At 40.6% G+C, this 27,590-nt stretch overlaps 2 protein-coding genes across 6 annotated transcripts in view; both read right to left on the bottom strand.

Moving 5' to 3' along the window:
- RABGAP1L (RAB GTPase activating protein 1 like) overlaps positions 1–27,590 on the bottom strand; it is a 560,046-nt gene that overhangs the window by 313,758 nt on the left and 218,698 nt on the right. For 4 of the 5 annotated variants that reach the window (XM_077824229.1, XM_077824232.1, XM_077824228.1 and 1 more), the window contains exon 14: positions 18,790–18,843. The exons of the other annotated variant lie outside the window; for it this stretch is intronic. In XM_077824229.1, the coding sequence (XP_077680355.1) occupies positions 18,790–18,843 (54 nt within the window). The remainder of the gene's footprint in view (positions 1–18,789; positions 18,844–27,590) is intronic. 5 annotated transcript variants of the gene reach the window in all.
- On the bottom strand, positions 24,618–26,319 carry GPR52 (G protein-coupled receptor 52). Its single transcript, XM_077824919.1, has one exon. It carries the CDS (start codon positions 25,797–25,799, stop codon positions 24,714–24,716), a length of 1,086 nt encoding a protein of 361 aa, XP_077681045.1. The 5' UTR covers positions 25,800–26,319; the 3' UTR covers positions 24,618–24,713.

Raw genomic sequence — 27,590 nt, 5'->3', positions numbered from 1 at the left:
GCCCTGGCTGGGATGATTTAATTGGGGATGGGTCCTGTTTCTGAGCAGGGGGTTGGACTAGATGACCTCCTGAGGTCCCTTCCAACCCTGATATTCTATGATTCTATGAGCTTCTTTAAATGCGGTCATATTACACTTCCAAAAAATGAAATTCAGACTGTTCAATATACTGTTTAATTACAAATGAGAGCAGTATACTACAGTATTAATCATTGGACTATCTCTACAGAATCACAAATACAAAAGATTGTAATTACATTGATAAATTAGTGTGCTCTGTGTGTCACAGAAATACATCACCTCTAGAACAATGTCCTATTAGAAGAGTTATGCTCTTTTTGGTGTGTTACCCGTATACTATCCAGTAAATATATATTAAGGACTTTGGTAGTCCAGTAAAGCAGCATAATTTTGTTACAAGTCTCATCTCTTCTTTGAGGAGCTCAGATTTATAACAAGAAAAAATAATCAAGTTATCCTAAATGTAAAGCCTCGTGTAATTAATCTGCTTGTCATGAAAATGCAAAGTTTTAGATACGATGTGGCAAACTGGAGCTACAGCATACTCTCAATTTTTTCTTTAACGTACTGTGGATTTTAATAGTTTCAATAAAGAATGAAGTAGGGATTAGACATAAAATTTTGTTGAACATGTTATACATCCTCTTCAGCCCAAGCATGCAAACATTTAAGCAGATGCATAATTATACTTGTGATAATCCTATACAAATAGTAGAGTTATTAAAGCTTCTGTGCATTCCTCTTACTTATGAGTAGTCACATTATAATTAAGTTATGCATCAGACTAAGTATTTGAAGGATTGGAGCTTTAGATATTACTCTAAATAAAATCCACAACGAGACACTGGACATGCAAAACCACCAAGCTAAGATTCCCTGCCAATCTAAGACTCCCACTAAAGTTAATGGAGATTTGATGTGTAAAGAAAGCATCATTTTGTAAGTAATAAATATCTATGTTAAGAAAAAGCCACATTCAAATAATCTAAGTGATTGAAAATGGTGCAGTTATATTGCCTTCTTAACTGAAATCTCTTGAATGAATATACACATTGCAGTAAAGAAGCAAATTTTTGCTGGTGCATACATCTTCAACACTTGAAAACTGGAAGAAACATCTTGCAGAGGAAAAAAGAGACAATATACAGAATATTTTACCAGGGAAAACAGTGTCAATGAAGAAAAACTTGTGGGAGATCAACTCCTTTTGATGTCAAACCATGTAGTCATTTCTCTAGTTTACTTGATACTTACTGCTGCAATTCTTCACGTGATCAAGTATCCACATCTTTTGCAACTGCCCTGTAAAAATACCTTTAGAATTGGATAATGTACAGATAGATACAGGAGGTCAGCTTCCCAGTGAAATCTCTCATTTGCTGCTCTTAAATCCATACTGTAGTAGATTAATATTTACACATATAACATGAGCAAATGGCTACAGTGAGGTAAAGGCTTACCACTGAAATCAGAAGTGCTTTAAAGCACCCTATGCTTATGTTCACTATGCAAGCGTGTGGGTATGTGGTGTCTGCATACAACAATGAATAGTACCTCTATATAAAAATCTGTAATACATACTTGATTCTGATTCACAGATCAACAACAGCATAAATCAGGAGTAGTTTACTTTCACCTTTGCACATATTTTTACAAATTTCAGGGGGCAGAGTTAAGGTTGGGTGGATGGCATACATCAGACAGGGTGATCGTGTGAGATAAAGGGTGATATGACGTGTAGTCTAGTGGAGAAAGAACTGGACCGGGAGCTAGGAGATCAGGATTCTAGTCCCTACTTGGCCACTGTCCTACAATGTGAACTTAGGCAAGACTCGTCTACCCTCTGTTTCCCTTTGTCTTGTCTATTTAGAATGCAAGCTCTTTGAGGCAGGGATCGCATCACACTATGTGCTTGTACAATGGGGTCCTGATCTCAGAGGCCTTGAGATACTACAGTAATACCAAATTCCGAGATCCTTTAACTATTCATTCCCAAACTTCGTAAGGTTTTGACTGTTTGCAATTGTAGGATTTCTGTAAGAAATGTGTAGTATTGGGATTTGGATATATACAGATTTAAAACCTTTTGCTCAAGATTTTGTTTAGGAATTTCCCTGTTTTTGAATAAATGCAAAAAAAATTAATTGAGTTGACATATGTCGATAGGAAGAGAATTGGCATTTCTCATGTATCCCTCTAAAGCACTACGCTTCCCTGCTCTCTGTCTTGCCCCATATACACTCCCCTCAAAAATTAAAATGCAATTTTCCACAAATCAAACAAAACTGAAAAAAAAAAAGAAGTTTTCAAGCCAGGCCATTGTAGAGAGATGATGAGCCAAAACAGTTAGGAAAATCTTGAAAAAGTGAAGACCAGATACATTTTCAAGAAATCATGGGCCTGATTTCAAACTTCAACCATTTGTGCAGTAGCTACATGCAGAATGTGTGGCTAGAATGAAATTCCAAGCATGGAAAGCTGCAGCCCAAAAGGAATTTTCAGAAAGTTATGAGCATCTGAAAAGAGTTAGTGGAAACCATTTTGCAACCTTAAATATAGATGTTCAAAAAATGTACAAAGTGGAGAGTTTAAGATCTTTAAAAGGCTCCTGTGGCATGTGGCCACAGAAATAAAGGATTGGGGCTAGCAATGAAATTGCTAACAACTACAGTTTAAACAACCTGATGAAGAACTCGGTGTGGTTCAAAAACTTGTCTCTCTCACCAACAAAAGTTGTTCCAATAAGAGGTATTACCTCACCCACCTTTTCTCTCTAATATCCTGGGACAACCTGGCTACAATTACACTGCATACATGTGTATTTCCAGTCATTTTACCCTTAATATATTTTAATCCACCATTGCGTAAGTCAACAAAAGCATGGCAAGGACATTTTTCTTTTGGATACTTCGATAGATTTCTTCTTCTTCTTTTTTTTTTAAAATAAGGATCCCGGGAAGACAGTCAGATGAAGAGACATTATTGAAGTATACACCTGAAACTTTAAGATTCCCTTTGCAAGAATATATTTTGTCTAATACAGAATATGCTCCTTTTGGTCTCAAAAGAATTCATTTTAGGAAGGAGAATAAAAAATAGTTTTAAATAAGTTTTAAGTTCCCAGGGTGTTGCTGGTATCTGTCTAGTCACTTGCATCCTTCTACAAGAACATGAACAGGATGTTTTAAGTCATGAAATAATTTAAACATGGAAGCTTCACTGTTTTAAGCTGTGATTTCTTTTGACATTTTCCCATTCTTTCAACATTCATTCTTGAATTCATAAACAAGAGAAAGATGATGACAGGCTAGCCTGAAGGTCCAATGGCACTCTGAACTGCAACACAGGAAACCAGAATACAGAACAGAACTAGAGCTTCATGATTTAACCATTCCGGGACTGGACACTGAGAAGGTCAGACAATCTAGAGAAGGAAGGACTAAATGTGTGTCTTTTAAACACTCTATCCTATCAGCAGATAAACTGCAAACCGAAAAAGACTGATATAAAGACAAAGTCCCCTCCCTCCACTACAAATGTCTAGCCACGGCTCTATTGTTGTGAAGGTATACATACACAGCATATTAAACTCTATTTTCAGCTACACAGACCTCAATACCAACGACATGGAGGATAGGTTCCAGTCAGTGTTGTGGCCTTCTATTTGAACAGAGAGTGCAATGGTTAAGGATTTGAAAGATCCTCTGCTGTTTCTAAAATGTGGTGGCCACTGTGATGATTGAAATATGAACATGTATATAATTGATATCGCCACTGTTAGACAATTGCAACAAAAGTGGTACAAAGTATATCATGTAAGTGTCAGGGTTCCTTCCCCACTCTGAACTCTAGGGTACAGATGTGGGGACCCGCATGAAAGATCCCCTAAGCTTATTCTTACCAGCTCAGGTTAAAAACTTCCCCAAGGTACAAACTTTGCCTTGTCCTTGAACAGTATGCTGCCACCACCAAGCGTTTTAAACAAACAACAAGGAAAGAGACCACTTGGAGACATCTTTCCCCCAAAATATCCCCCCAAGCCCTACACATACCCTTTCCTGGGGAGGCTTGAGAATAATATCCTAACCAATCGGTTACAAAAATCATCAAAGACCCAAAACCCTGGATCTTGGAACAATGGAAAAATCAGTCAGGTTCTTAAAAGAAGGATTTTATTAAAAAAAAAGAAAGGTAAAACTCATCTTTGTAAAATCAGGATGGAAAATACTTTACAGGGTATTCAGATTCAAAACACAGAGGATCCCCCATTGGGCAAAACCTTAAAGTTACAGAAAACAGGAATAAACCTCCCTCTTAACACACGGAAAATTCACATAAAACAAAAGAAACTAATCCGCCTTGCCTGACTTACCTATACTGGTTACAATATTGGAGACTTGGATTAGGATGGGTTGGAGAAGATGGATTTCTCTCTGGCCTCTCTCAGTTCCAAGAGAACAACCATGTAAACAAAGAGCACAAAACAAAAGTCCCCTCCCTCCCCCCCGCCAAAGATTTGAAAGTATCTTATCTCCTTATTGGTCCTTTGGGTCAGGTGCCAGCCAGGTGAACTGAGCTTCTTAACCCTTTACAGGTAACAGGATTTTGCCTCTGGCCAGGAGGGATTTTATAGCACTGTACACAGAAAGGTGGTTACCCTTCCATTTATATTTATGACATACGGTGTCATGGAAAAGTTATGCTATACACTAAAGATGATTATCCTGTTTAAATCCATGTATCTTCACTGTATCCGAAGTTATGAATATTGGTTATGTATCTATATGTTAAATATGTTGTTCCTGGGGTAACACCCATAAGGTAATTTACAGCCTGTCTAGCCAGAACACTGTGAACGGACTATTCAAGTTTGATGGCCCATTAAAGGACACTTTGCTCCAACAATGGGCCATAGAAGAAACTCCTCCTGCCCTGAGAGTCTTCCTGGGGATGGCTTAGCCTCCAAATGGCCAATGGCTGCCCCTGTGACTTTACAAGCTGCAGTCTATAACATCACCGCTACCAACATGATATAAGAACATTGCCATTATTGTATGTATATGATCTATTGACCATTTTAACTCTCTTCTTCTTTTCTCTTTTAAATAAAACTTTAGATTTCAGTTAGTAAAAGATTGGCAGCAGCATGATTATTGGGTAATATCTAAGTTATATATTGACTTGGCTACGGGGCTGATCTCTTGAGATCAGAACCACCCTTTGTTTGATTAAATTGGTTTCAATAACAACTCATCAGAAACTCTAGTATCTGGATGGTGAAACAAGGGCTGGGATGCCTACGGAGACTGCATTTTTGACTTCTTGTTAACCAGTGTGGTGAGACAGAAGTTTACTTTTGTTACTGGCTTGGTATAAGAACATAAGAATGGCCATACTGGGTCACACCAAAAGTCCATCCAGCCCAGTATCCTGTCTATCGACAGTGGCCAATGCCAGGTGCCCCAGAGGGAGTGAACCTAATAGATAATGATCAAGTGATCTCTCTTCTTGCCATCCATCTCCACCCTCTGACAAACTGAGGCTAGGGACACCATTCCTTACCCATCCTGGCTAATAGCCATTAATGGACTTAACCTCCATGAATTTATCCACCTCTCTTTTAAACCCTGTTAGAGTCCTAGCCTTCACAACCTCCTCAGGCAAGGAGTTCCTCAGGTTCATTGTGCGCTGTGTGAAGAACTTCCTTTTATTTGTTTTAAACCTGCTGCCCATTAATTTCATTTGGTGGCCCCTAGTTCTTATATTATGGGAACAAGTACATAACTTTCCCTTATTCACTTTCTCCACACCACTCATGATTTTATATACCTCTATCATATCCCCCCTTAGTCTCCTCTTTTCCAAACTGAAAAGTCCTAGCCTCTTCAATCTCTCCTCATATGGGACCCGTTCCAAACCCCTAATCATTTTAGTTGCCCTTTTCTGAACCTTTTCTAATGCCAGTATATCTTTTTTGAGATGAGGGGACCACATCTGTACGCAGTATTCAAGATGTGGGCATACAATGGATTTATATAAGGGCAATAAGATATTCTCCATCTGATTCTTGATCCCTTTTTTAATGATTCCTAACATCCCGTTTGCTTTTTTGACTGCGGTGCACGCTGCGTGGACATCTTCAGAGAACTATCCACGATGACTCCAAGATCTTTCTCCTGATTAGTTGTAGCTAAATTAGCTCCCATCATATTGTACATCTAATGATAAAATAACTACCAGTCTGAGGTGAGTCTGCCCTGTTTCTCAGCAGTTTGTCCCAAATCGGTCATCCTCAACTGCAACCCACTGAGGCATGGTGATAGCCACTTGGCCATATTTAGTCACACATGATCTCCAACAGCTTTTGTTATGGATGACCAGGATTATTGCTTTGGTGATTAAGGAATTTAGTTGCTAGGATATCTGTAACTTTGGTGATTCCAATGAGACCTGGGAAAATATGAATCAGTTGGACATGGTGAACAATTGTATATCACCATACACAGACATTTTATAAGCAGCATCCTTCAAGGATCTGTCCTTTCATGTTTTCCAACATTAGTGGCCTCTTGGTGAGATAATTTTTAAACATAGGATAGATACACAACTGTACATCTCTTCCCCATAGTCTTTGTTAGATCAAACTGGACCTTGGAGGAATGTTTCACTGATACTGCTAGGTGTATGCATTCTGAATCCTCTCTCAACAACAGCCCCTCCCCCTCACAAAAACCCAGTTACCTACCGCTAACGGTAGTTCTTTAAGACGTGATGCAGATGCGTATTCCGTGTGGAATGTGCACCCTGAACACTGGAGCCAGAGAACATTTTGCCTAGCAATACCTGTAGGGGCAGTGCTAACACCCTGTGGCCACAGACCCTACCCTGGCAGTATACAGACAGCACCACCATGACCTCCTCAGTTCCTTCAAACTGAGCATCAGAAGTAGACTCGATTCAAAAGGGTCAGAGGGTGGGTCATGGAACACACATCTGCATCACATCTAGAAAAACAACAGTTACAGGTCATTACCCACTTTTCTTCTTCGAGTAGATGCAGTCATGTATTCCATGTGGGTGACTCTCAAGCAACGCTCGCAGGAGATGGGGGCTCAGAGTCTTTTTAAAGGAGGACTGCCTTCCCAAGTTTGCATCTCATCTGGAGCAGCTGCAATGGCATAGTGGTTTGCAAAAAGTATGCACAGAGAACCAAACAGCTGCTCTGCAAATGTCCAATATAGGAATATAATTTAGAAATGCCATTGATGTGACCTGAGCTCTTGTGTATTGAGGTCATACACCCTGAGGAGGCATAGCCTGATCTACTTTGTACTCTGTCATGATACAGGAAGTTATCCACCTAGAGACTGTTTGCGAAGAGACTGCTTGGCCCTTTTGAGCCGCATATGAAACAAAAAGATGAGGCAAGGAATGGAAAGGTTAAGTTCTCTCCAGATAAAAAGCTAAACATTGCCTGTCATCTAATGTGTGAAGACACTGCTCCTCTGAGATTGAATGCACCTTAGGAAAGAACAATAGCAGACAACTTGATTCAAGCAAAACTGGGAAACCACCTTAGACAAAAACTTAGGGTGCAGCTGCAGGATTACTTTGTCTTTGGAAAAAGGCAGGTAAGGAGTTCTCCACCATCAAAGCCTGCAACTTGCACACTCTCCTTGCAGATGTTATTGCCATAAGGAAGGCAGTTTTCTGACACAGAAGGGAGTAAGAAGTTGTTGTTGGCAGAGGCTCAAACAAAGATCCCATGAGAGCTGCTAAAACAATATTAAGGTCTCACAAGGGAACCAGTTCTTTAACTGATAGGTGGAGATGAAAGACTCCTTTCAAGAACCTCACTGCCATGGGGTTTGAACACACTGACTTCCCATGGATTGAAATCACCATCAGGTGCACTCTCAGTGAAATAAATACAAGACCAAAAGACTGAAGGTGTAACAATTACTCCAAGTAAGATGTCCTGGATACAAGCCAGCATTGGTTGAACTTCCCAGGCTAATGATCATAATGAGAACCACTTCCACATGGCTGAATAGGCAGCTTTGGTGGAGGGCTTTCTACTAGTAAGCAAGACCTGACAGACCACCTCTGAACATCCTTCCTCCTTATTTAACTATGTAGCAGCCACGCTGTGAGATGCAGGCAGCCAAGCACTGGATGCAAAACCTGACCATGATGCTGAGTTACAAGGTCTGGATGAAGAAGAAGGGACAGGGGGCTGACCAATAATGCGACGAGGTCTCAGACACACTGAAGCAGTGAGAATAAGCTCGGCAGGGTCCAATTTCAGCTTGATAATCATCAAATCATAGAATATCAGGGTTGGAAGGGACCTCAGGAGGTAATCTAGTCCAACCCCCTACTCAAAGCAGGACCAATCCCAAATTTTTGCCCCAGATCCCTAAATGGCCCCCTCAAGGATTGATCTCACAACCCTGGGTTTAGCAGGCCAATGCTCAAACCACTGAGCTATCCCTCTCCCCAGGGGAAAGACCTGCGGGATGACTGGAATTGGAAAAAAGGCAAACGGGAGTGCTGATTCCCAGCGCAAGTGAAAAGCATCTGTCAGGGAGCCCAGACTGAGACATCCCTGGGAGCAAAACAGCCAGTATTCCTTGTTTGCCATGAGAGGCAACAGATCAATTGTCGGGATACCACAAACTGCAAAGATGAACCAACTGCAGGACACTGGCTTCACAGACTACTCGAGATTCAGATAGAAATTCCTGCTGAGGTGATCCATCAGGTGACTGGATTCCAGACAAGTGATTGGCCATGGGCATAATGTTTCCCCCAATGCAAAACTGCCAGAACCCGACTGTCTCCTGACAAAGCAGGTTGGAGTGTGCTTCCTGTTCACATAATATATTGTGGTGGCAATGTCCGTGAGTATGAGAACCACTGAGCCCCAATGTGATCCTGAAAGGCACTGCAGATGACATGAAGCTCCATGACATTGATCTGCAGAGAAGCTTCTTGTTCTGACAACAGCCTGGAACTTTCAGCAAGTCCAGATGGACTCCCCAACCTATTAAGGAGCCATCAGCAACTATAGTCCTGGTCAGTGGATGCCAAGTTAAAGCAAAACCCTGACACTCATTGTCCTGAATAGTCCACCACTGTAAGGAGACCAGTATCAGTGGAGGTAGTCAGACCAGCATGTCCAAGAGACAGATCAATTTTAGTCACATCTGAATAGGATGCAGGCGCAGCCTGGCATATAAAACTACCTGCGTGCATGTGGCCAAGCAACCACAGCCCACATATACTTGAGCTGTGGGTGGGAATGAGACCACAGTTCCGACATAGGTAGTAGATTGCCTGGAATCGCTTGGTCGGTAGAAACAATCTTGAACTTTTTGATATATAAAAAGGGCCACAATGAACTCCAATCACTGAGCTGGAATGACTGTTGCCTTCCCAGGTTCAGGATGAGTCCTAGATGATCGAGTTGAAGTAGCGTGATGTGAACATAAGAGAGGACTTCCTCTCTGGGCTTGCCCCTCAATAACCAATCATCTAGATACAGGAACATATGAATTCCCTTTACCAAGAGGTGCTGTGGTGACAATGGGGGAGCCAGCCCCGATGAGGCAAACCACCGGTCTAAAGCCCAATAAGGTGGCGAATTTGGTGCCAAAGATGAGTGGGGAATCAGCACCAGCAGCATCAAATGAGACACTCCCACTTGGTACCAGGAGAGCCATCAGTACCAAGGACGATACCAAACTCGATGATGGGATCTGCTGCCAAGACAATGGCAGTGCCGAAGGATCCACCAGCATCAAGGGGCTTTTGGTCCTGAGCCTGGCCTCAACTTTCTAGTCTGCAGCCCAGATGGTAGATGGACAGACGCAGCGGCTTTGTGACATGGCCGAAAGGTGACACTTAATTTGTGTTTTGAATTCATTTGATTGAAACAGGGAAGAGAACCAAAACAAAAATATGGTATCCTCAACTGTATTAACATAAACTAAGAATTTGTACAATTTTCCTGCCCCTGAGGGTTTACCCACGGGAAGCCACAATTTGGCCCAACACCATTACTCCAATGAATTCTTTCAAATATAAAAATTGTTTGCTGCAATAAAGTCATGTGAGAGATTAAGAGCAGCTCAGTTGTAGACTTCTTAATTTTTTTGCCTTAATACACAAATCCTATTATTTATTCTCCTATAATAAAATAGCTAACAGGAAAATGAACAATTTAATTGGTTAATAAATATTCCAAGCCCTGTGGGTACCCTACATGCCTTTCATGGGTCAGGACAAATTTGCCTGATCACTGAAAATATCATTTGTCCATTTACAATTCTAAACTTAGAAGTCAAACAAGAAGAACTGCCAGAAGCAAAGTCTGGGGAAAGAACAAATTAAATATAAACACACAAATTGGATAATACGTAAAAAGGTTGCATACTCATAATAAAAAACAACTCCTATAACTGGGTGCAGGTATCTGAATAGGTTCACATCTGAGGTGTATGTGAATTCAACATAGTTGCAGGTCCATGCCTTTTTCCATGCAATTACCAACATATGGAACACCCTACCCTACTTTTTATTTAAATATCTCTTGAAAACTGACCTCTTCCATGATGCCCACAATAATTCATTATTTATTTATTCAATTTCAGTAATATTCACTCATCTCTATCTTTCTTTTCAAATTAAATATTTATAGAAGGAAACAAGAACAAAGGGGAGCAAAGAAAAATAACAATACGATCAAAATGTGGGCATGCCTTAAGTAACCATATATATCTGTATGCCTCAGAATGTGTCACATTCTTTCTCAAGTGGATGGGGCTTGGCACTGCAGAGGGGATCTGATAAAAACCACACTGTCCTGAGATCTGATAAAAATCACACTGATCTCATGGAATCTATAGAGGACTGGGGCATTCTTTGACCCACCTTCCCCCTACCTCCTAAGTCAGCCTGACTGAAAAGGCTGCATTGTCCTTGCATCCCACCTGTGCTCCAAATTACCCCTTGAGGGAAGTCTGAAGTTCTACACCAGGAGTCCACATGAATTAACTGTGAAATGGTGAGCATTAATTCTTGCCTGCATTTTCCCATGGGTTTGCTGGAGAACAAAGCTGTGTTGTGTACAGTGCTTTTCTCCCTTCTCCCAGACTCTGCTTCCTCAACACCCAAAAATTCCGGGAGCTTTGGTCACAATTTACAGAAGGATTTCCACAGTGTTAGAGGAAAGGAAGGGAGGATGTGATGTTACTTAAACAGCAACACCCTTCTAGCTCTCAGGCCTTGTCTACACTACAAAATTAGGTCAAATTTATAGTAGTCGGTTTTGTAGAAAGTGTTTTTATCCAATCGATTGTGTGTCCCCCCCACACAAATGCTCTAAGTGCATGTAGTCGGCGGAGCGCGTCCACAGTACTGAGGCAACCGTCAACTTCTGAAGCGTTGCACTGTTGGTAGCTATCTCACAGTTCCCGCAGTCTCCGCCGCCCATTTGAATTCTGGATAGAAAGCCCATTGCCTGATGGGGCTAAAACATTGTTGCGGGTGGTTCTGGGTACATATCGTCAGGCCCCCCTTCCCTCCCTCCGTCCCTCCGTGAAAGCAATGGCAGACAATCGTTTCGCGCCTTTTTTCCTGGGTTACCTGTGCAGATGTCATACCACAGCAAGCATGGAGCCCGGCAAGCTAACCGTCACCGTATGTCTCCTGGGTGCTGGTAAACGCAGTACTGCATTGCTACACAGCAGCAGCTCATTGCCTTTTGGCAGCAGACAGTGCAGTATGACTGATAGCCATCATCGACATAATCCAGGGTGCTCTTTTAACCGACCTCGATGAGGTCAGGGGGGCCTGGGCAAACATGGGAGTGACTCAGCCAGGTCATTTCCCTTTTAAGTTTCATCTCATAGCGATTCAGTCCTGCTGGCAGTCCTACTGCACTGTCTTTTAATGAGCAGCCAGGAGACTACGATGGCCAGCAGTCATACTGCACCATCTTCTGCTGAGCACCCATGAGATGACAATGGCTAGCAGTTGTACTGCACAGTCTGCTGCCAGCAAGATCTATAAAGATAGATAAGTGGATCAAAACAAGAAATAGACCAGATTTGTTTTGTATTCATTTTCTCCTCCCTTCCTCCATGAAATCAATGCTAAACCCAGTTTTGAGTTCTATCCTTGAGGGAGCCATTCTGTTTCTCGCAAAGCCACCCCCTTTGTTGATTTTAATTCCCTGTAAGCCAACCCTGTAAGCCATGTTGTCGGTCGCCCCTCCTTCCATCAGAGCAACGGCAAACAATCATTTCCCGCCCTTTTCCCTGGATTGCCTGAGCAGGAGCAGACGCCATAGCACAGCAAGCATGGAGCCCATTCAGCTCACTGCAGCAGTTATGACCATTGTAAACACCTCACGCATTATCATGCAGTTTATGCAGAATCAGCACCTGAAAAACCAAGCAAGGAGGCGACGGAAACACAGTGATGAGGACATGAACACACTTTTCTCTAAAACCACGTTCCCCCGCAATTTGGCTATCCTGGTGGCAATGGGGCATCCTGTGGAACACCGATTCTGGGCTTAGGAAACAAGCACACTCTGCTGAGACCACATAGTGTTGCAGGTCTGGGATGATTCCCAGTGGCTCCGAAACTTTCGCATGCGTAAGGGCACTTTCATGGAACTTTGTGACGCTTTCCCCCGCCCTGAAGCGCAAGAATACCAAGATGAGAGCAGCCCTCTCAGTTCACAAGCGAGTGGCAATAGCCCTGTGGAAGTTTGCTATGCCAGACAGCTACCGGTCAGTCCATAATCAATTTGGAGTGGGCAAATCTACTGTGGGGGTTGCTGTGATGCAAGTAGCCAACGCAATCATTGAGCTGCTGCTATCAAAAGTAGCGACTCTGGGAAATGTGCAGGTCATACTAGATGGCTTTGCAGCAATGGGATTCCCTAACTGTGGTGGGGCGATAGACAGAACGCATATTCCTATCTTGGGACCAGACCACCAGGGCAGCCAGTACATAAACGGCAAAGGTTACTTTTCAAAGGTGCTGCAAGCACTGGTGGATCACAAGGGACATTTCACCAACATCAACATGAGATGGCCGGGAAAGGTTTGTGATGCTCGCATCTTCAGGAACTCTGGTCTGTTTAAACAGCTGCAGGAAGGGATTTACTTCCCAGACCAGAAAATAACTGTTGGGGATGTTGAAATGCCTATAGTTATCCTTGGGGACCCAGCCTACCCCTTAGTTCCCTGGCTCATGAAGCCGTACACAGGCAGCCTGGACACTAGTCAGGAGCTGTTCAATTATAGGCTGAGCAAGTGAAGAATGGTGGTAGAGTGTACATTTGGATGTTTAAAGGGTCGCTGGCAGTTTACTGACTCGCTCAGACCTCAGCGAAACCAATATTCCCATTGTTATTGCTGCTTGCTGTGTGCTCCACAATCTCTGTGAGAGTAAGGGGGAGACATTTATGGCGGGGTGGGAGGTTGATGCAAATCGCCTGGCCGCTGAATACGCGCAGCCAGACACCAGGGCGGTTAGAAGAGCACAGCAGGAAGCGCTGCGCATCAGAGAAGCTTTGAAAACCAGTTTCATGACTGGCCAGGGTACCGTGTGACACTTCTGTTTGTCTCGCCTTGATGAAAACCGACCCCCTTGGTTGCCTCTAAATTCCCTGTAAGCCACCCACCCTCCCCTCTTTGATCACAGCTTGCTTGCAAAGGAAATAAAGTCATTATCATTTAAAAAACATGTATTCTTTATTAATTGATTATAAAAATAGTGAGATAACTCACAAGATAGCCCGGGTGGGGTGTGGGAGAAGGGAAGGAAAAGGCCACTTTAAAACTTGTTGAACAACAGTCTTCTGTTGCTTGGGCTGTCCACTGGGGTGGAGTGGTTGTGTGCCCAGAGCCTCCCGCCCCGCGTTCTTGGGCGTCTGGGTGAGGAGGCTATGGAACTTGGACAGGAGGGAGGGCGGTTAAGCAGGGGCTGAAGTGGCAGTCTATGATCCTGCTGCTGTTCATGAACCTACGCCAGACCATGTCCATTTGATCCCGCAGTACCCCCAGCGTTGTCTCATGACTCCTTTGATCTTCCTGCCGCCACCTCTCCTCATGTTCATCGGCCACTATCCTGTACTCTGCTATTGTGTCCCTCCACACAGCTCTGTCAGTGCCGGACGACTGCATGAACTCAGAGAACGTGTCATCACACGTGCGGTTTTTTTCACAGCCTTATCTGAGATAGCCTTTGGGATGGAGGAGGGAGGCTTGAAACATTTGCAGCTGCTGGAGGAAAAAAAGGGAGTGAAGTATTTAGAAAGATACATTTTACAGAACAATGGCTATACTCTTTCACGGTGAACAACACTATTCACATTACATAGCACATTTGATTTTGGTACAAGGTCGCCTTTTACATCTTATATTGGGTGCCTGCGGCTTTGATGTTAGAGATCACACACGCAGGGCTGGGCAACAGAATTCGGCTTGCAGGCGGCCATGGAAAGGCATAGTCTTTCGGCTTCTGCTACCTTCATAACAGTAGCGCCCTCCTTTCCCATACCAAGCAAAGCCCATTGAGTTGGCCATTTAGTGCTACAGTTTTCCTGTTAATGTGCAGCAGCAGAAACCAAACTAACTCCCTCCCCTCATCCAATTCTCTGGGATGATAGCTTTACCCCCTCCCCGCACTGCTTGGCTGGTATCAGGGAAGATCTCTGCTAGCCAAACGCGAACAGCTCAGCACCAATGCTCCTCCCCCCCGCACCGCATGGCTAACTGTGGGGAGGATTTCTTTTCAGCCACAGGCCAACAGCCCAGTAGGAACGGCCACCTCTGAATGTCCCCTTAATTAAATTCCTCTATTTCAACCAGGTTACCATGAACGATATCACTCTCCTGAGGATAACACAGAGCGATAAAGAATGGATGTTGCTTGAATGCCAGCAAACACCGGGACCATACACTGCCAGGCTTTGCCATGCAATGATACCAGATTACTTGCTACTAGCATGGCATGGTAAAGTGTCCTACCATGGAGGACTGAATAAGGCTGCTCTCCCCAGAAACCTTCTGCAAAGGCTTTTAGAGTACCTACAGGAGAGCTTCATGGAGATGTCACTGGAGGATTTCCGCTGCATCCCCAGACACTTTAACAGACTTTTCCAGTAGCAGTACTGGCCACGAATGCATCCCAAGTCCTCAGAGCTACTTAATCATTAAAAAACGCTTGTTTTTATAACATGTATTATATTTTAAAAGGTACACTCACCAGAGGTCCCTTCTCCGGCTTCGTTGGGTTGGGAGGGTATTTCAGTCAGGGTGATAAAAAGATCCTGGCTGTCGGGGAGAACGGTGTGCTGTGTGCTCTCCCCAAGCTCCTCCTCCTCCTCATCTTCCCCATCTGCAAAATCCTCAGGCATCGTGGAGAGTACCCCAACATCGGAGTCCATGGACGGGGTGGGGTAGTGGTGGCGGCTCCCCGTAGAATTGCATGCAGCTCAGCGTAGAAGCGGCATGTCTGGGGCTCTGTCCCAGAGCATCCGTTTGATGCTTTGGTTTTCTGGTACGCTTGTCTGAGCTCCTTAAGTTTCACACAGCACTGTGTTGCATCCCTGATGTAGCCTCTGTCCCTCATGGCCCCTGAGATTTTTTGAAATGTTTTGGCATTTTGTCTTTTGGAACGTAGTTCTGATAGCATGGATTCCTCTCCCCATACAGTGATCAGATCCAGTACCTCCCATTCGTTCCATGCTGGAGCTCTTTTTTGATTCTGGGACTGCATGGTTACCTGTGCTGATGAGCGCTGCATGGTCACCTGTGCTGATGAGCTCGCCTGACCAAACAGGAAATGAGATTCAAAAGTTCCCGGGGCTTTTCCTGTACACCGGGCCAGTGCATCCAAGTTCATAGTGCTGTCCAGAGCGGTCACCATGGTGCACTGTGGGATAGCTCCCGGAGGCCAATACCTACCTTAGCGTCCACACTAACCCTAATTCGAAACGGCAATGTCGATTTCAGCGCTAATCCCCTCGTTAGGGAGGAGTACAGAAATCAGTTTTAAGAGCCCTTTATGGCAAAAAAATGGCTTTGTTGTGTGGATGGGTGCAGGATTAGACCAGGCCTCAGACTCACTAGTGATTTGAGAGAATCTTCCACTCTTTTCTCCCCTCTGAGGCTCAAATCTGAGTGCATGAACTGACCCTTAATCATCAAAATGATGTTAATTACTGGATAGTCCATAGAATTTACAAAGTAAATAAAAAACTGAATCAAAACATTTTTCATTTAAGGAACCTTTTTGTCAACATAAAAAGTGAAATAAAAACATGCTACCTGTACTTTGGCTGCACACAGTTTATGATTTATGCACCCATTAATAAATGAAATGCCATCTTTAAGCAATACTTCTGGAAATACTGCCCCATCTCCCAAGGATAAGAAAACAAACTTCATATATCTTCAGAAGGCCCTGGCCATCTTCATGGAAGTTGTCTCTCCACATCATCTTTGGCCCCATGTGCCACTAGCACTTCTCCTTGGCAGATCAACTCCAATGGAGTCACATTGCCAGGCGTTCTGCAACAGCTATAGGACCATGGACAGACATTCCAACTGTGGATGGGGGCATGGATCCTGTGGTATGGCAAGGCCCTCAGAAACTTACTAGCATAATAAAAAACTCACCATACACTTTTATTTGCTTGTCTACAACTTTATGAAAGGAAATGAGGATATAGTAATTTCATGGTGATAAAAGTACTCTGAGGTACAGTAATATCTGAAATGTGGCCAGGCCATCTTCATGTGCTCTTGCAATAACTATAACTTCTGTTTATATTTAAACTGTATTTGTCGTACACATGATAATGGACTAGAGCAATATCTAACCATCGTAATGATGGATTTCCCTCTGTAGCCACTTAGTGATACTATGCAGTTTGACAGGTGAACTACTTTTAAAATATATTCTAATTAGATTTTGCTGAGAGTAAAATCTAAAAATGATCAACGATATTCAATAGGGAAATACCAATGGACATTAAAAATATTTGAGGAAACAGAATAGCAAATACAATTTTAAGAACATCTTTAATAGACCCTGTACAGCCAAAAATCAAAAGTATTAGATCCACAAGGGGAAAAAAACCACCTTGTTTTGGGGGTGGGGATGGGGAGAGCATAGACTTAGTACAAAAACTATAGCACAGTAGCCATTAGGCATACAACACAGCAGGTCATTCTTCCCACAGTTCTGCCACATAATGGCATTTGAGCTTTTTTGGCAAACATGGAAGATCTTCAAATAAGAAAGCACATTTAAATGTGGCATTGTGTTTCACTGCTTATGATTTTCTCTGGAGAGTCACCTTAGAAAGAGATTAAATTTGCCAATTCAAGAAAATGAAGAAGAACATTCCTCTGGAAAAAAGTCACTGCATGGATAATACTTTTACCATCAGAAAATGGCTAATATTTTTTTTTCCATTACCCAAGTATTCAGTCCTTTTCACCCTTGAAAGCATCAATTGCACCTAAGTAGAAGCCAATCTTCCCACATCCTCTTTTATACTAAATGTAAAATCAGATTCAAAGTACCAATACAAATACTCAGGAGAAACAGAATAGCAAATGCCACGGCACAATATATGCAATCCATACACATTTGGACAAGGGGAATCTCATACATAAATGTAAGCAATTTTGCTTTGCTTAACCTGCAGTACAGGACGTGTCCTCATTTCAACCTTTACATTCTAATTTTTTGCTTAGCAGCTAATTTTTTATTATTGTGGGCCATTTCCTAAAATGTTTCAGAGAACTCCAGCATTCTGATGGCACAGGGAGGGGTTTTAATGTTCATTTTATTAACCATGTTGATTTCACGACTTGGTTGGACATGTTGATTTATTTGGTTAATATTTGTACTGTTATTTCCTACATTTTATTTTTATTTCAAAAGGTCTGTAGGTACATGGAAGTGAGGAGTATTCCATTAACAAAACATTTATGTGACTTACAGTTAACAAAGAAATAGAAATTGTAACCACGGAATAAACTGAAGAAGAAAATAAATCAGAGCTTTCTCCTTAATTTGGTTTTCACATGCAAGAATGTGAGATCATCATACTGGGAGACTTTGTGGAAAATCAGGACGTGATGCAAATTGGGCAGTTGCCTGACTGACATAAGAAGAAATATCTACTGTACTTCCTTTTGTCCATCAAAAGGAGTTAAGCCTCATGTGGAATCCTCCAATGCATGCTAAGGAAAAGAAAAACCTTTATGCAAACCTCACAGAGAATTCCTTTATTAGAGAAGCCCTTCTTCAGAGGAGCAAACTGAAAAATAAATAAAAAGTATAGGTAGCCATGCTTGCTTTACAGGCCAGATTTTGACCAATATTCTGGCACATAGCAGTAAGGGACATACAGTACTGGTTGTAAACTCACGAGTTAAAAATTTCAGCAATCAGTCTGACAGATTCCAAGAGATGGTGGGTGAGGTAATATCTCCACAGCAGCCCCATCTCCGGAACCTACATAAGCAAATGAATGCCCTACTCCCATCCAGCATTCAGAATATCCACCCCTCCCGACTCCACTCCAACATAGAGGTTCCTGCAGCCTAAGGCTGCAGTAAACTCATGTAACTGTTACAAGAAAGAGAAAGCAGGGACCAGAAAGAAGGAAACAAAGTGATCTCCCATTGAGCAGGGACATGGGTGTATTCAGAAGGTGTTCTGACTTACCCCTCCAGCAAATGGCCTTTGGAGAATCTTTCCCACAGCTGATATCTCCAAAGTCTGAGAAGAGGGATGGGGAGGTAAGTATAACAGATTCTGCCTGTTGGACAAGGAGCAAAGGCAAACCACCTGATATACACTCTGCTGTAGCATCTCTAGGGTGGAGCACCATCTCAGAATTCTAACTGCCAGGTAACAGAGTTCCAGCCAGCTCTCCAAACAGAAGTTCAGTATGGCCAGGTTTTGCGTCCCTATATGATGGAAGACTAGCTTCATATGCAAAACAACTTTCCTCTCCACTGTTATTTGCACAAAGGTAGCTTGCAGCGAGGACGCTGCTAGTAGAAGTGAATTAGTCCCTAGGTCTATAAACCATCATGCACATCTGTGGTACTATAGTAAAAATTTATTAAACTAAAATTTTTGAAAAGTAAAAGATTTGTTCAACTTTAAGACATTTCTGTAACTTGCTGAACAACTGTTAACTCTTATTACCTTATTTAAAAAGAATACCCACAGTTAGTCATCAGTATGTACAGGGTCAATTTAAAACCTTTTACCAGTTAATATGTATGCAGTATGTAATTTGGTTTTCCCCACCTTGTCACTGCTGCAGTGGAATTCCAACTGCATAACTGGAAACTGTCCTTCCAGAAAACAAGCAAACCTTCAATATGTTTTCTCTTCTATAAAGATTTCATTCTAATCTCAAGAAAACAATAGCACATATAGATCATGTGGCCCTGTTTAGAAGAGACATTATGCAGCTTTCTGGATTCCATAAACTTCAGTCGGTGACATATAGGGGTTGTTGACTGGGTTGACCAGGAAGGTCAGAGAAGAGTATGAAGGGGAAGAGTATCCAGTTGAAGAGCATGGAGTTATGAAGCTGCTTTGGGTGACATAGGTGGGACAAGCCAGGAAACAGTTAAATTAGCTTTTTCATTTATTTCTTGGCTGCCATATCCTGCATATCTGGGGTATGCTGACCAGGTTCAGGGCATCCCCTACCTTTACTTTTATATAGAATACTTAAGCTGGGAGGAATCCAAGTCTGCTTCTGAGAATGGAGTAGGATTAGGCAGCTATAAAAAGATGAAATCAGCTAGAGGAAATTCTCTGGAATAAAAGCAGCTTTATTGTAGCTGTGATACCCTAGAGGCTCACAGAGCATATGTAGGCTACTCACCCATGGAAATAATTATAAAGGGCTGGATAAGCATCATATTCAAAAACCCAAAGCCTCAAAAGCAAGAGTCACATTGCTAGCACACATTTTTGCATACTCAAATGATAGTAAATGGTAGGCAAACTAGTTAAAGTAGTAGTAAATCTGAAGAAAAACCTTTTTTTAATACCAGTCCTGCAAGCCCTTATATAGTTGTCCCATGGATCAGGCACTTTTTCAGTTACAACAACTCATAAAAAATAGATTTAGAGAAAATCAAAAAGATGTTAAAAATAATAGAAAGTATTCTGAGCCAAAGCAGTGATTTAAGAGGTTTGTTAAAGTTGCTTAATATCACCACACACAATTACAGGTAACCTACGAAGGAAAAGAGGTTAGTCTGTGATTTTATAACCGAATTTTTTTCCTATTTATTTATATGATAATTCAGGTTTCGTCTATCATGTTTCACTTAACAGATTTTGCAGATGACTCAAGATATACCTTGTTTATCATGTCACAAATACCAAACAAGTAACATCTATTCAGTTCAGGGGGAGTGATTTTTATTCAAACTGAATTCTTGTTTGTTTTTCTTAGCAGCTATTGAACTCAAACACCAAACAAAGAATTGGAAGAAAAGCTCTTTTGCTACACATTCACCCTTTCCTTTCAAGTGGGTGCTGTAAAATCTCCCTAACCACATCTTTGGGTCCCCTAAGGAAGGTTGATATTTGAAAGGTTAAAACCCCCCAAAACATTCATTTATTTTAGAAATCAAATCCTTTTGTGCTATCTTAATACTACACTGTCAGTAAATGAGAACGAAGAGGCAAAGCCCCTTTTCAAGTCACCTTTAAGACTTGAACCACTGTGGTGCATACCAAAACTAGTAACCTGAGACTTTGGTGGCAGGTTTTTAGTTTTCCCCCTCTTCACCTTAAAAAATTAGCTTATTTCATTAGAGACTGGCATACTGCTACTTCACCCTCCCATAGGCAGCCTTAACTACAAGTTAAATTATGAGTATGTGGGCACAGACTGGTCTTAGGCCAATAAACAGGTTACACTTCCCCAAAAAGGTGGAAGAATCACCATGTAGAGTTTAGCAAAACTAGCTGCAGCGTGAAGACCAAAGCTTGATTCCATGAACTACAGAACAGTTGGAGATATCTATGAAGTATCCACTGGGTAAACTTTTCAGAAGGATCTTAATCCCATTTTCAAAATGATTCAGGCATTTACAAGGTGGATTGATTTAAATCACCAATTTTAATAATTATTTACATCAGCAAGAAATAATTTATTTAACCCTGTTTTGCATTTATACTTTAGCCATTTTCCTAAAAAAAGGTTTGTTCTCACTGGTTGGTACAACCATTAAAACATATTGATTTGCAAGTAAATATAACCTTTACACTAAACGTGTAACTAACACGTTTTTGCTAACATGAGAATACCCTGTATTTATAAACACTTAAACAACTGTATAGTTTAACATACATTTATTCATATTCTTAATTATTCCCTTTTTATTGTTAGAAAATGGTTAACGATACATTTTTTATTCACTAGATCATTAATTTTTTATTCCAGATTTATATGGAGTTACATTTGGATGGCAATTGGAATTAATTTAAAAATGCACAAGAAAAACATTTAAAAATTGTTTATCAATAAAATAAAGCTACCTTAAATGTGCTGAATACATAAGTTTATCAACTAGTTTTGCATTTAGGACTAATGGATTTATTGAACAAAGGAAGTATAAATTGTAGTTAGTGAATTGTCAGATTGTAAATCTGGCCTATGGTGACCAGGAAATAAAAAAGGTATGTGGGGGGCCAACAGTGCTGATAGGTTAGGTACTTTTCAAAATCCCACTAGGAGCCTATCTGCATATTTAGGCACCTAAATACCTTTGAAAATCTGGCCCCTTGTCCTTCAACTTTTAGACTTAATAGATTTAATTCTCTCTCACACCTGGTTTTTATTCAGAGATTGGATGAAAACATGCTTTCCTGTTTTTTCAGCTCCCGGTTGGTTTCTCCATTTTGAATCAATTAGTCCAAATGAAGAAATATTTTCTCTTCATCTGCTGGCTTAACTGAAAACAAAAGTAATTAAGACAAAAGCTTTTCTGCTCAGCAGAACTGAAAGTAAATGTAAATACTAGCATTCACTCAATTGCAAAGATTAAAAATAATATAGATACTGAATGCGGTATTGTGACATTTATAAAGCTTAACTGACTGCAAAATTTAAAGATGTTTTCCCCCTGATTCTCTGTATCATAAAAAAAGCTGAACCCATTAACTCATTAAAATTTGAGGAGGGCTCATTAAAGCAGCATTTTTCTTTTATGTATTTAAATTATTTTAATAGATTATAATAAATTTAGGCCTTAACATTGGCCATTTTAAAAAGGTTTGTTTTTAAAAAGAAAAATTAATTTAAACAAACTCTTATTTTGATTTATTTTTAAATAATTTTTTACCCACCCTGGACACTTAGGAGCCTAAATCTCTCTCTCTTTCAATGACACATAGGCACCAAAATGCCTAAAACTCATTAAAAATCACACTAAACCACTTAAGCACTTACAAAAATTTCACCCATTATCTTCAGAAGGGAAGGAATAGGTTCATCTGTCTAGAAAGGAACAACTATGAGATATATGGGGTAAAGACAAAGGTACCAAGGAATTCCTCTCAAATTTTATCTGGAGTATTAATCTGGGGTAATTATCAACACCAAATAAGCTTAGCTAGACTAGAGGAAAGTTCCAACTGGCACTTAAACCTGGCTCACCAATACACAATATTAGAAACAATGACACAGACACACGATGTAGGGAAAGCAAAAAACCCAAAAATTAAAGTTTTTTGGTTTTTTTTTTTTAATTCTAATTCCTTAGTTGTCTCCCATTTGGACTTTCAGAGAACACAGAATAACATCAGGGAACTAAAGCCAAGTACGGTTTTGATATATATAATACTACTTTATTCTTTTTATTTTTTCTTACCTTTCTTACAGTTTTAAAAATGTACAGGGGTTCAGAACCACCTCAATAAAACAATGCGTACTTTTTTTTTTCTTTTTTTAAAGAGACTACTGTAGTCAAACCATTGGTGTGCAAAAAAGGTTGACTTCCATTATGAAAAGTCACAGGCACAATTTCATTATATGCATTTTGGTAAAATAAGAAACTACTTCGCAGCTGTTAAGAGTAGCAATAGTTAGGCCTTTTTAAAAAACAAATCTCCATCTGAGAAAATGGCACCTTGGGTTAAAACTAATATTTAAAATATGTCACTACCTGCCATACTATATCTGAACCCTAGGCAATTTATTACACATGTAGTGCCCTTGCAAAGTATTTTATTTAAGCGGTGAACCTGAAAGGCAATTCATTACAAAAGGCAATACTGAGGCTCTTATCTGTATTTTATACTAAATTGTCTCTCCACCTCCTCCTCTAATAAATATCTATTTAATAACTGCATAAAAGTATTTCTCTTAGAGCAAGTAATTCTTTTTTAAAATCCTGGAGACTTAAAATTGACCTACTCCATATGCTTTGAAAACATTAGGCACAGATCACATACTTTACATTTTCTTTTTTAAAAAAATACAATATGTGCAAGCTAGGTTCACACAAAGGATTGGCAGCTAAACAGTCAGCTATTCAGACCCCACAGAAAAGTTATTTTCCATTAAAATTTTTTTTAAATGCACTGAGCAGTGATTTACACTGCTGTTTGTGGTTATCATATTTGCATTAGGATTATTTGTGTAACTGCTAAAGGAAAAGCTTTAGTACATCCTAAAGGACACCACATCAGTACTGTGTGCTAATTTAGCAGGATCCAGAGAACAAATTTTGTAAAAGTCATTAGAATATGGTGAATGCAAACATCCAGCTAGTAAAAATAGCCAGAATTTTCTGAAGGAAGAAGTTATTTGAAATTAAGTTTATCTGACAGGCTCCTTCATTAACTAAGTCACTTCTGAATAATGGAACCCAGGGTGCAGGGCATGAAAAAATGGAAATGGGGGGCGGCGGGGGGTGAGGAGAAGAAGCAGGCTTTGTGGAAGCTGCACAAGAAATGCAAAAAACAAAACTTTAATTTTATCCAAAAAGTGTACCCATCAGTTTCTTTAATTTGTATGGGGTTTGGGGGGAGGTGGGAAAGGGGAAAGGTTTAGCGGATATTTGTACAACTGAAAATAGTACAAGACACAAGCAAAGACTATATGCAGCTGATTGTTAAATTGCAACATTTATTATGCATCCTCTGTCGATATCATTTATGGAGAGCCATTCACCGTGTTTAAAAAAGTATATTTTAATGCTTAAGGCTACTGTATATCTTGCCACATATATAATATTGTATATGACAATTTCTCTAAAAGGAAAAAAATTAATAAGTCACTAATTTATCTCAAGGGGGAGCCTGCTTTGAAGTGCCAGTTATTTCATGCCCTGCAGAAGATATGAGATATTGATTTCTTTCATCTTCTGTTAAATTTCTGTCATACCACCACACAATTTCACAAGACCCATATTCATTATAATTTGTGTACCCTTTCAGTGCCCTTTAATAGCAACCTTTTCCTTTATTACGAATCACTTGCAAACCCCATCTCATGTCCTAGGAACTATTCAAGTAAATATTTCTGTTGTGGCAAATTTCCAGATGTAACAAATGCTATCCAAACCCAATGTCAGATTGCATTTCATTAGTTGTCCCAGTTTTCTTTAAATGGAGCAGGAATTAGCCCGTTTTCTAGGTTTGGGGTCCCGTACATCCTTGTCTTTTAAACACATACAAGATGAACATATTGTCTCTGACAGTCTCCGGAGTCCCAGCCTGAAAACACTGTTGGAGAGGCTATATATCACACAGTTGCAGAAACTATTGCTTATAGCAAGCCATGTTGTTAAGAAGGAAAGTGCTGGATTTTCCAGCACCCTAGAGCTCTCCAGCAGAAAGTATATGATATAGGGGAGCCAAAGCATGTAAAACACACTGGTTATCCGAAATAAAACCATGGCATAGCGGCGGTCAGGGCTGTGCCCAGTCTCTCCCGCAGCATCCACTTCATGGCTAGGAAAGCGAGCTCTCCGGTCATTTATCTCTTTGGTGTGCTGCCGGCAAATTTTGAAGATGTGGAAATATGTGAAGCATATTACCAAAGCAGCTGGAGCATACAGTAAGCACACAATAAAGCCAGTAAAATAGGCATTGGTGAGCCAGGAGGTAGCACACCATTCAAAAATATCACCATGGTAACCAGGTTTTCCCCAACCAAAAAAGGAAGGTAAGAAGATCAGACAAGAGTATATCCAGATCAAAATGATACAGATTCTCAAGCGACAAGGCGTGACCAGTTGATTATAGGAGAGAGGTTTTGTAATAGCAAGATAGCGGTCGACACTGATGCAAGCAAGACATGCCATGGAGACACTCTTCAGCACAGAGATGATATATCCAAAAACCTGACAAGTCAAGGACTCATGGACACCTGTAGAATAGTGAAGCAATGATAATGTAGGAACCAGGCAGCTAACTCCAACAAAAAGATCAGCATAGGCCATAGTCTGAATAAAACAGCTGGTGGTATAATGATGTAAGAGCGGAGCACAGTGAAAGACAAATATTACAGTTAAATTACCAGCAATAATTAAAAATGTTAGCAAAACAATAATAACCGTCTCAAGGATGCAGATGTCAACTGCATTGTAGTGGCCAAATCCTAGCGGACAGGAGAGATGCTCAGACACGTTCACAATGATACTGCTCATGTTCAGAGTCCTCCATTCAGTCCATCTGGAGTGGTTCATGGTTTGGGATTAGGGAACACTGCAATCAGAGCTACAGTGAGCAGGTGACCTGCCCAACATCAGCTAAACTCTGTTTCAGAGTCTCATCATCTCTCTTTGTAGACACTGCCAGTGCTTCTATCAGGGAGGTTACAGTCTCATAGCTGTTGATGCCCCTTTAGCATCAATGCAACACTCTGACACACCTTAGCTTTGAGGAAAGAAAAAAAAAAAGCCAAAAAGGCCACTGACGAGTTTCCTCCAGTGCTCTCCATCTTTACCAAAAAAAAAAAAAAAAAAAAAAGGCACTTCTAAAGAAAACAGGTTCTTTTTACTGTATTTGTGGAAGATGAAAATAAAAAAAAAAAAAAAAAAGGAAGGGGGGGGGACAGGAAAAAGTCAACTGCCTCAAAAAAAATTCTGTGATTGTTTTTTTCCTGAGAAAGGCAGTTTCTTTGGAATTAGCTAAAAAAATACAAATAAAAAAAAAAGAGAAATGTCTCAATACAACACAGGTTTCCTGAATCAGCAATCTTTAGAAATGAATTAATGCTTTATGTTCATTTAAATAATTAAATCACAGAATGTCTGGAAAACCAAGGAAAAGTTCACCGTATCGTGCTGTGTCTTTTGGCTCCGTTCAGGAGATCTTTGCTTCATCTATCCTATTCATTAGAGAGGAAAGGAAAACATTTCTGTCCAGGTTAATTCCAATAGACTCACCACAGTTTGTGTATGAATAATGAATTTTATTTGGAGGGAGAAGGGTATGGGGAAAGCTAGGTTTGTCCTCTGACTTCCAGGAAGGAAAACATATATCTACCTGTACAATGAGGAAGATCATGTGTACTCACTTAAAAATCAGAAAAAAGTAAGAATAAATTTTGGAGCTTTAAGTCAGTATTCAAAGCTCTTTTAAACAGTTACGGTCCACTCCAACTATCAATGTCAGCAGCATAATCCAAGGTCCTCACAGACAAAACAAATCCTTCTTGCATTTCATTTCAGCAGTGATAATCAAAAATAATTTTCTTCAGAAATAATGCCATATCTGCTACAGTGGATCAGTACAGTGAAGTTCATAGGTATATCCCTGGTATTTCTCACCTTTATAGCAACACCTGAATCCTTTCACAAGCTCCATACAACAAGAACAGAAACTTCCATCTGCATTCTGCTGTGAAGCTAATGAAATGCTGATCAGACTAGAAAAGCTGCCATTGTTTACTCCAATATTCTGTCATTCAGCTTCAGCTTCTAGGCTGCCACAGACTTTCGGTTTTTATTAGATGATTAGCATGATAAGTCACTGCTTTAAAAACCAGATCTTCTAATAGCTGGACATTACCTGTTAATTGTATTTGCAGTTATGGAGCAGCCATATGTTAAAGAAAGCCTCTTCTGTATTCATTTTTGAGTAACTCCTTGATTAGTGCAAGGACCATTAGCTAGGTTACTAAATGTACACAGTCTTGCTTTTAAAAAAACCCAGAAATACTAAAAATATCTTTAATCCTAGAATTCCTGAGATAATGAAGAGGCAGACAAGAATGAATCAATCCAAATAAAAAGATTTGTCAAGGTCATTTAGATATTATTTTAGTATTTGTTTAACGTCCCTTTAAAAGTACTGACATCTCACTGGTGCTTTTGATAGTCTTCGCTGCTCCTTCTGAAGGAATTTCATTCACTAGAAAAGAAGCATTTTCTCCACTTCTGATGCAGTAGTTTGATAGAAAGCATTCTTTTGAAGTTAATTTTCCAAGATGCACCATCATGCTGTACAGAAGGGTCTTTTTGATTTTATAACAT

This window comes from Eretmochelys imbricata, chromosome 8 (assembly GCF_965152235.1).
Source record: "Eretmochelys imbricata isolate rEreImb1 chromosome 8, rEreImb1.hap1, whole genome shotgun sequence".
Taxonomy (NCBI): domain Eukaryota; kingdom Metazoa; phylum Chordata; order Testudines; family Cheloniidae; genus Eretmochelys; species Eretmochelys imbricata.
The sequence above is the reverse complement of the archived record's forward strand: the minus strand, read 5'-3'. Positions and strand labels throughout refer to the sequence as shown.

What these genes read in the sequence shown, in the direction of transcription:
- GPR52 (XM_077824919.1), bottom strand. Translation starts at nt 25,799, where the DNA reads ATGAACCACTCCAGATGGACTGAATGGAGGACTCTGAACATGAGCAGT.